At 59.5% G+C, this 9,580-nt stretch overlaps 1 protein-coding gene and 1 non-coding gene across 3 annotated transcripts; both read left to right on the plus strand.

Moving 5' to 3' along the window:
• Positions 1 to 611: 611 nt before the first annotated feature.
• LOC125092154 (melanoma-associated antigen D4) lies at positions 612 to 8,390 on the plus strand. Of its 2 annotated transcripts, none has more exons than XM_047716511.1 (13): positions 612 to 725; positions 1,706 to 1,946; positions 2,230 to 3,069; positions 3,425 to 3,628; positions 3,733 to 3,796; positions 4,029 to 4,108; positions 4,499 to 4,590; positions 5,205 to 5,284; positions 5,367 to 5,409; positions 5,862 to 5,924; positions 6,859 to 6,973; positions 7,537 to 7,967; positions 8,172 to 8,390. In XM_047716511.1, the coding sequence occupies exons 2-13, from the start codon at positions 1,737 to 1,739 to the stop codon at positions 8,179 to 8,181; spliced, it is 2,232 nt and encodes a 743-aa protein (XP_047572467.1). In that variant the 5' UTR covers positions 612 to 725; positions 1,706 to 1,736; the 3' UTR covers positions 8,182 to 8,390. The 2 variants fall into 2 exon arrangements, with proteins under 2 accessions (XP_047572467.1, XP_047572466.1); XM_047716510.1 differs by having other exon boundaries at positions 613 to 725; positions 1,735 to 1,946.
• LOC125092556 (small nucleolar RNA SNORA11) lies at positions 6,505 to 6,634 on the plus strand. The gene has a single exon (XR_007125010.1). It is a non-coding gene; the product is annotated as a small nucleolar RNA SNORA11 (small nucleolar RNA).
• Positions 8,391 to 9,580: the final 1,190 nt, after the last annotated feature.

Here is a 9,580-nt window from a genome sequence, read left to right on the forward strand (position 1 = left end):
TGGGATCGAGCTCCATATCGGGCTCCCGGATGCTCGGCTTCTCTCTCTCCCACTCCTCCTGCTTGTATTCCCTTTCTCGCTGTGTCTCTCTGTGTCAAATAAGTAAATAAAATCTCAGAAAAAAAAAAAAAAAAGAGTAGCTGGGGAAGCAAATGTTCCCAGGGTGTCTGGGGGCCACAGGGATGGATAGTGCTGGGGAACACAAAGGCAAGTGGCATCCCCTGGCCATTTCCATTCCCTTTGTTGCAGTTAGAGACCCAACTAGAGACCTCTGTGTCTGTGACCTAGGGGTCATGCTGGGGAAGCCAGGCATAGTGTACCTCAGACCACACCGGAGGAGCTTAGCGGGAACCCGGAGAGCAGGGAAGAGAAGTGTGAGGATCAAGGGTAGATGATTGGGTGGTCCAAGGGCACCACAGGCTGTGAGTGCGCGCGCCTCGGGTCAGAGGAGGGGTGAGGGGTATCTGGAGGGAAGGCGAAAAAGCCCCCCACCCCGCCCACCCACTCGCGGGATCGCATGCGCACTGGGGACCTGGTGGAGAGGGCTTTTGTTGGGAAAGCGGGCGGGCTGGAGGGGTCCGCGCATGCGCAGGCTGCCCGGCCGCGGGGGGTGCGCGGAGAAAAGGGGCGGGGTGGTCGGAGCTGCTGTGCTGGCAGCAGTAGGCGAGGGCGCGGCTGCGGGGTTCCCGGTGCTGAGGACGGACGCCATTGGAGCCCCAGGGAAGGTAAGGACCCAGCAGCCTCAGAGCGGACCGGGAGAGGGCCAGTGGAACCCGGCACGCTGCGCCCTCCCCACCCCCACACCCGGATCTGAACAAAGCCCAGGCACTCAGAACCCGACCCCTCTTAGACCCACGGTCTAGGTAGGACCCTCCCCCGCCCACTCGCCGCCCTCTCCCGGCAGGAGACGCAGGACTCTCTGATCCGAGCCCTACTTACACCGGAGCCTAGGATCCGAACCCCTTCAGCAGACCCGTGTGCTGCCTCCTGAGCTTCCTTAGAGCGGCGGCCCTACCCCCACCCCAACCACTCCTAGATCACTCCCAACCAGCTGACCCCGTTGCCCCTTTCCTGGAGTTGCAGTCCTGGGGTTTGAGACCTCCAGCGCTCCAATCCATGCCTCACCTGGTCCGAGCCCCTAACGCCCCCCACCCGCCCCCACCCCTTAGAGCTCCTCCTGTATGAGCCCAACCCAGACCTGAATCAGCTGAATGCCCCCGCCCGGACCTAGCCAGAGGGTCTCTGGATTCAGTTTCCCATAAGCTTTTCCGGGCCCCTGTTGTCTAAGCCCTCTTGTGTCATCTGCTCCCCTTTCATCGTTAAATCAAAGCCCTTTGTTTCTCCCTGTCTCCATGCACATCCCCTGTGGGACTCTTCAGACCCTAGCCCGCCAGTCCACCCCCTATTCAAATCTAGCCGCTGGGATGGGGAGCCTGCCCATCCTAAACTCCCCTTTAAGTGCCGGGTCTCCTCCGACCACCTCTCTCCCTCTCCTAGAGCTCTGTCTCTGACAGACTCTAACCCAACAGATACCCCCTCCCCCCCGCGAGGCCCCCCCCCTCCCGCCTCCTCCCCCGCCTTGTACTGCCTAGTAACCTGATGATTGCCGACCCCCCCCCCCAACCTCCTGAGAGATCCCACCTCCCACTGGGTCCCGCCCCCTCCGCCTCCCCTCCCCCTGAGGAGGCCTTACCCTCCCTCCCAGGCTGAGCTCTCTTCTCCTTGGGACCCCCAGCATGGCTGAGGGAAGCTACCGCGTGGAATCGGAAGCCTACAACGTTGAAGACATGGATGAGGGTAGTGATGAAGTCGGGGAGGAGGAGATGGTTGAAGGAAACGACTATGAAGAGTTCGGTGCTTTTGGAGGCTACGGCACCCTCACCAGCTTTGACATCCGTATCCTCAGAGCCTTTGGGAGCTTGGGTCCAGGCCTTCGCATCTTATCGGTGAGGCCCCTTGGGGGCCACCTGCTGGCCCTGGGCCTTCTGCCCCCTCCCCCATGAAGCCGCTGGGGAGGGGAGGGGCGGTGGATGAAAGGGAGGGTTGAGTGGGGGAAGGAATGCCCAGCTTCCCCAGCCTTCCCTCTCCTGCTCAGAGAAAGGGGGCTTGGGAAGGTTTGGGGGGCGGGGTGGGGGCTGGCTGCAGGGAGGAGGCTGGCCAGCACAGGGAAGCATCATGGGAGCACACAGAGCTGTCTGCCTTCCCCTACCCTTCTCTCTGGCTTTACAGAATGAGCCCTGGGAACTGGAAAACCCTATGCTGGCTAGGACTCTGATGGAGGCATTTCAGCTGGATCCAGAAACACTTGCCAATGAGGCTGCTGCCCGTGCTGCCAACGTAGCCCACGCAGCCGCCTCCAACCGTGCTGCTAGGGCCGCCGCCGCTGCTGCCCGTGCCACCTATAATCAGGTGGTCGCTAACCGCCCGGTGGCCACAGACCAGGCTTCAGGAGAAGATACCCAGCCCATGACCCATGCGGCCCAGGCTCAGGCAGCTGCCCCCGAGACAACCCGTGCTGCTCCATTGCCCCCTTCCTCCCAGATGCTAGTCAACAGTGAGATGGCCACCCCGGGGGCTCCGGCAGCGTCCACTCAGCCCCAGCCAGTCTCCCAGGCCCAAGAGGCCGCTACCGAGGGCCCCAGTACCGCCTGTGCTTTCGCTCAGGCTCCATGTGCTAGTGAGATGGATGCCACCCGGCCCAAGACAGCTTTCCTGGGTCAGAACGATGTCTTTGACTTCACCCAGCCAGCAGGTGTCAGTGGCATGGCCTTTCCACGCCCCAAGAGACCCGCCCCGGCCCAAGAGGCTGCCCCAGAGGGCCCCAGTGCTGCCTCCTCGGGGGTGCCCCAGGCAGCACCTGCCAGGGAGGGGGCAGCCACCCGGCCCAAGACGACCAAGTCCGGAAAGGCTCTCGCCAAGACTCGGTGGGTGGAGCCTCAGAATGTTGTGCCAGCAGCTGCCACCAAGGCCAAGATGGCCCCGAGCATCCCTGAGCCCGAGGGTGCAGCTGCCACCGCTCAGCACAGTGCTGAGCCCTGGGTCAGGATGGGAGGCAAGAGGACCAAGAAGGTGAGACCTCCCTGCTATCTCCCATCCCCCCTTGCTCCCCTCCGTTCACTGCTCAGTCCTCATCCCTGCCCCCTCCTCCCCCATCCCCTCCCCTCCCCTCTCCCCTTCTCTCAGCTTGTGCATGTTTGTCCAACCCAAGTGCAATAGCGTGCTTTGACTGCACAAAGTCTCTGCCCTCAGGCCCGGAGGGAGAAGAGGTTGGCTCAGTGCCGGGCACGTAGTAAGCACTCAGCACACGTCATCTGCTGTTTGTACTACTTGATTTCCAAGCACCTGCTCTGGTTAAGATATGTGCTGGGCACTTTTGCACGGCGAACCTGGTAACCCTGGGTCTCTCCTCCCTCTCACGCTATAGTCCAAGCACCTGGATGATGAATATGAGAGCAGCGAGGAGGAGAGAGAGCCTCCTGCGGTCCCACCGACCTGGAGAGCATCGCAGCCCCCATTGACGGTGCGGGCTCAGATGGCTCCCCGGCCCCCAATGGCCCTGAGGTCCCAGGTACCCTCAAGACACGTACTGTGCTTGCCACCCCGCAACGTGACCCTTCTGCAGGAGAGGGTAAGAAACCTGCCTTTCCCCCATCTCCCACCTCTCCTCTCCTGTGGGCCAGTTCTTGGAGGTCACCCATGTCTTGATCTCCCTGTGCGCTGCTGCTCCTCCAGGCGAATAAGTTGGTGAAATATCTGATGATCAAGGACTACAAGAAGATCCCCATCAAGCGCTCAGGTAGGCAACCCGGGCCCCCTCCCCGAGCTCTGCCCTTGCATTGTCCCATCTGGTATCAGATGCCTCCACCCAGCATGCCCAGCTGATCGCCGCATTTGCACAGTAAGGGGGGTGGGGGTGGGGGTGGGGTCCCCAACGGTGCTCCCCTCAGCAGGGCTGACCGAGGGGCTGCTGCAGCTCTTTGGCCCCTGCTCAGCCCACGTGCTCTCTCCACCTCTCTCACCTCCTGCAGACATGATGAAGGATGTCATCCGAGAATACGACGAACATTTCCCCGAGATCATTGAACGAGCAACATACACCCTGGAAAAGGTGGGCGAGTGCCTGGGCAGCTCATGGTGGTGCCAGAGCTGCAGGGCCTTGAGCCTTGAGCCCTGCAGCTCCTTGAGGCCCCCTTTCAGTACTACCTGCTCTGGGAAAGCTTCCCTAGCTTCTCCTGGGAGCGCCCACTGCATACTTCCTTCCCCGGAGGGTCCCTCTCCCTCGGGTTCTTTCAGTGTCCCTTGTCTCCTGAAGTGGGTCCTGTTGCTTTGGCCAGTGCCAGAGCTCCCACAAGGCAGTCCCTCTGCAGCCTCTCTTCTTGAGTCTTCCCCATGACTTCGGGGTCCCTGCTGAGGGAAACTTCCAACGGGGAACAGAGGGCCTGCCTGCAGGACAGGCAGTGTGGCTTTCTGCTCTCATGCTGTTTCCTTCCCCATGCAGAAGTTTGGGATCCACCTGAAGGAAATTGACAAGGAAGAACACCTGTACATTCTCGTGTGCACACGGGACTCCTCAGCTCGCCTCCTGGGAAAGTAAGAAAGGGCAGGAGGGTTGGGGCCTTCCTCACTGGTGCCTCCCCCTCCCCTTCTTCTCAGAGAAATGGGAAAACAGGGCCTTGGTGCCTGGCACAGCTCCCACCCACCATTAGTGGTGCCCAGTGATTAGGGGATGAAAGGGGAAGTGGCCTGGAGTGAAGCCTTGGTGCTCTCAGGGCTCCCCCCTACCCCCCCCCACCCCACTACCACACCACCCCGTCTTCCCGGGAAAGCAGGCTTCTTGTTGCCTGCCTCTTCCTGCTACGTGCCTGGTCTGGGCTTGGCAGAGTGGTCCTGGGGGAAGGAGGCTTCCCGTCCAGTGTAACTCCTGATGCTCGAAGGGCAGGGGAGGTCTGGATGCCCCCTCTAGACACACTGTTGCCAAGTGGTTGCTCCCCGCCTGAACCCACGTGTTTGCATCCACATTTGAGGCCTGAAGCGATTCAGTCTCAGACAGAGGAATGAATGGTCTGGATGAGAGAGCAAGCCATATGTAGAGTGGGAAGAACCACCCGGTCGCCCAGCCATCTGGGGAGAGCTAGTTGGGTGAGCAAGCCCTAGTCCCTGGGGCAAACGGCTGCTGGACAGGATCTCTCTTTCTACACCTTTAGGACCAAGGACACTCCCAGGCTGAGCCTCCTCTTGGTGATTCTGGGAGTCATTTTCATGAATGGCAACCGTGCCAGCGAGGGTGAGTGGCTGGGTCCGCAGCTGGGGGGTTGCCCACAGTCAGCTTCATGTGCTGAAGTCTCGTGGCTCTTCTCCCCTCACAGCTGTCCTCTGGGAGGCACTGCGCAAGATGGGACTGCGCCCTGGGTATGATTGGGCTCTCGGCTTCCACCCCTCAGCGTTGTCCTTTGACACCAGTGGCCCTGGGATGGGATTAGCTTGGGGGCCTAGTGCAGGGGAGTGGACGTCCTGGACTGGGTAGGGCGCAGAGGGTCTCATCAGGGTGCGTGGGGAAATGGTCCTGAACTCTCAGCCCCTCTCTGCTCCATGTCCCTTCTCTGTCCCCAGATGAGATCCAAGAGAACCCATCAGAATTAGGGGTTCCAGTCACAGCCTTGCCTAAGGCATCCCTGACATGTGTGGCCCTGTGACCCCTGCAGCCATCCCAGGCCTCCATGGGGATGCGCCTGCCCCCCCGCCCCCCTACCCTGCCCCGCGCCCTACGGGCTGGGAAGCTCTCCGCCCTGCTAGGGAGTACTCCTGCCCCCATCTGGGCACTGCCACTGTCTATAGTTATGGATTCCTTTCCTGGCCTTTAGGGTGAGGCACCCATTCCTTGGAGATCTGAGGAAGCTCATTACAGAGGATTTTGTGAAGCAGAAGTAAGTAGTGGCCAAGTTAACTTTGTCTCACGCTCATGCATTCCTCGTGGGCTGGTCTGGCTGCGCAAGCCATTCCCCGTGCCAGATCTTGGCACTAGAGGGATAGATGTCTCTGGTGTGAGGGTGGGCGGGGTATGTGAGTGTTGGCAGGGAGTAGAATTCCAGCGCAGCCTTGGGGAAAAGGAGTCGAAGTTGACAGAGTATTAGAACCACCCTGCCATTTGGTACCTGCCCCGCAGGCTGCAGGAGAATTTCTCCTGCTTTCCATCCCAGGAACCTGGGGCTCAGAGAGTGGAAGTCTGAGTACAGCCCTGGCTAGTAAGGGGCCCATTGGGTCCTGGAGCCCCGTGCTCCAAACTTTCTGGTCAGGCCCACCCTGTCCTACCTAGGTCCTTGGAGAACACACAGGTGCACTCACACAGGCACACTTGCACATGCCCACGTGCACGCAGACGCGCCCAGGCGCGCACACACAGAGTGGAGGGCATGCACGGGGTGTGCCGCTTTTCTCCCCTTTACGGTCCTCTTCTATGGTGGACTGTCCCAGGGTTCCACTAGGCCGTGGGTGGGGGCCTGTGATGGAGTGTGCTCATGGCAGGGGGCCTGAAGAAGTGGCTCCTGTGCTTACAACACACCCGACGGGAATCTGGGTTCATTGTGACAAGGGGCGTGAAACTTGTGGCCTTCCTACGAACAGATACCCGACACGTGTCCCACCCCGCACCTCGACGTGGCTTCTTTGTAGGCCTCAGTCCTGGAGGCAGAAACCCCAGGAGGGAGCGTGGGAGTGAGGCATGGGCTGGAGGGCCGGGACTGTCCTCCCTCAGGAGCTGAGCTGCAGTATCGGGGCTGGGCAGGGGCTACCTGGGGGCCCTTGGTGCAGCGACAGGTCTGCCTGGCTGGAAGCAAACGTTTCTCTTCCTCTTGCACTGAGGTACCTGGAATACAAGAAGATCCCCAATAGCAGCCCCCCCGAGTATGAATTCCTCTGGGGTCTGCGAGCCCGTCACGAGACCAGCAAGATGAGGGTGCTGAGATTCATCGCCCAGGTAGCAGAGAGCCTCTGTTTGGGGCCCGGCGGTGGGGTGTGGGTTTGGTACTTGCCATACCTTCTCTGGTTCTTGGCTATGGCCTCCTTCTCAGGCCGTTGGTCCAGTGAGGATCCGGACAGGTTCCCAAGTCGGTAACTTAGGCAAGTTCACAGGTGTCGTAAGTGTGAGGGATGGGGTGAGGTCCCGGGGCTGGCACGGAGTCATAGGAGAGTCGGAGTCCAGTGGTCTTGACTTTTTTTTTTTTAAAGATTTTATTTATTTATTTATTTATTTATTTATTTATTTGACAGAGATCACAAGTAGGCAGAGAGGCAGGCAGAGAGAGAGGAGGAAGCAGTCTCCCCACTGAGCAGAGAGCCTGATGGGGGGCTCGATCCCAAGACCCTGGGATCATGACCTGAGCCGAAGGCAGAGGCTTTAACCCACTGAGCCACCCAGGGCGCCCCTGGTCTTGACTTTTGTCATGACCATGCACCGCCCTTGGGAGGGTGGATGACTGGAAGCAGGTGCTCAGTGAACGTGGGGTAGCTGTGTGGATGGTGTCTGTTACTCTACCGCAGAATCAGAACCGAGACCCCCGGGAATGGAAGGCTCGTTTCCTGGAGGCTGTGGATGATGCTTTCAAGACGATGGACGTGGATATGGCTGAGGAACATGCCAGGGCCCAGATGAGAGCCCAGATGAACATCGGGGATGAAGCTCTGATTGGACGCTGGAGCTGGGATGACATACAGGTGGAGCTACTGACCTGGGATGAGGACGGAGATTTTGGCGACGCCTGGGCCAGGATTCCCTTTGCTTTCTGGGCCAGATACCATCAGTACATCCTGAATAGCAACCGTGCCAACCGGAGGGCCACTTGGAGAGCTGGCGTCAGCAGTGGCACTAATGGTGGGGCCAGCACCAGCATTCTAGATGGGCCCAGCACCAGCTCCACCATCCGGACCAGAAATGCTGCCAGAACGAGTGCCAACTTCTTCTCCTGGATCCAGTAAGATTTTCGGTGGTTACATGAAACTCCGAGGGAGGGGGTGGGAAGGGGCTGTGAGAAGTCAGGTCGGGGGGTGGGGGGGCAGGCCTGGGTGTGCAGGGTCGGGGAACAAAGAGTTGTGAGAGACACTTGTTTTGTTCTTCGCGTCCCTCCCCTTCTCCCGTCTATCGATAGTCCTGTTTCGGCTTTTGTCTTGTGTTACAGACAGCGCTGATGAACCGCAGCAGTCCCTCACCGAGCCAGAGTGCCTCCTCGGATCCCTCCTTAACACAGCACTCTAGGCAGCTTCTACCAGCCCATCCAAGGTGGCATGCAAGATGAAGCTCTCTTTGCCCTTCCTGCTTTTGTTGTGTGCTTTTGTCGTGCGCTTTTGTCGTGTTTCCATGTTTTTGGTATAAGTGTTCCAGTAAAGTTGCAAAATTATTTGGGACGTTTCCTCCTTTATTTGCTCACGTACCTGTGCCCGTGGTGCTCTGAGTGGCATGTGGTTGCAGGCTGTGACCTAGACACTACCCGCCTCTGCCTGGAAGGCAGCAGGTGTGGGGAGGGTGCTGGGGAGATGTGGAGAGGTGCCAGCTGAGTGTCTAGACCATGAGTTTCGACATAGTGACATGATTTCCTATGTGGTACAACCCCAGTTAAGATGCCAGTGGTGGGGGAGGTGGCAGGAAAAGGGATGGAGTGGAAGGCTGTGGGCTGGTGCCGCTGTCCCTCCCACCAAGGAACCGGGCCCACCTCCTCCTCCCCATCTTTGGAGGTGCCATCTTGGAACCCTTCCCTCATCCTCCACACAACTTCAGCACCTCATCCCTCCCTCAGATGGAGGCTGAAGGATGATGAGATAGGCCTTGGCGACGTTCTCACCCCTCCAGCAGGTTGAAGGAGGAGGCATTATTGCCCACAGAGTAGGTTCAATGAAAACAGACCTCCTGACAGCCTGCGACCCTGACCCGAGGCCAGTTAGTGGGCTCCGGAGCTCTTCTTCACTGGAAGCAGGGCCCTCCCAGTGAAGCCAAGGCCGGGCCTATGTCCTGGAGTCTTCAAGGGTTGGCGGGATCCCTGTAGGAGTGGGGCTGGGACTGGAGTTCCTCCAGTGACTGGCAGTGAGAGCAGAGACGCCTGGGAAGGGCTCAGTGGCAGGCTGGGACAGTGTCCGGAGCTTTGTGATGTCCATAGTTGGGAGGACGAGGCCCCAGGTTAAGAAGGAGTGAATCGCATAAGGGCCCCTGCACCCCACTGCCTCTTTTCCCCAAGAAGAGGTTCCCTTCTCTCCCCCAGACTTGGCTCCTGACCCAGATCCAGGCATGTAATTTCACAGGCCCAGTGACGAATGAAAACCGTGGGTCCCCTTGCTCAAAAATGAGGAAGACTTCCAAGAGACTGACGGCTTAGCCGTGAGCTGGGTGCGCAGCCCCTCCGAGCACAAGGTCACCTGGGGCTTCATAGGTCACACCCCCAGGAAGCTAGCTGTGTAAGTTTTCCTCCCCTGAAGTCGGGCCTCAGCTGGGCTTCTGCCATGCTGGCCACTGCTGTGGTTTCTGCCTGTCCGGCTGCTGAGCCCCTGCTTGGCCACGTGGATGCTGTGATTCCGACACAACTTGAGTTCCTTTCAC

Source organism: Lutra lutra, chromosome X, assembly GCF_902655055.1.
Source record: "Lutra lutra chromosome X, mLutLut1.2, whole genome shotgun sequence".
NCBI lineage: Eukaryota > Metazoa > Chordata > Mammalia > Carnivora > Mustelidae > Lutra > Lutra lutra.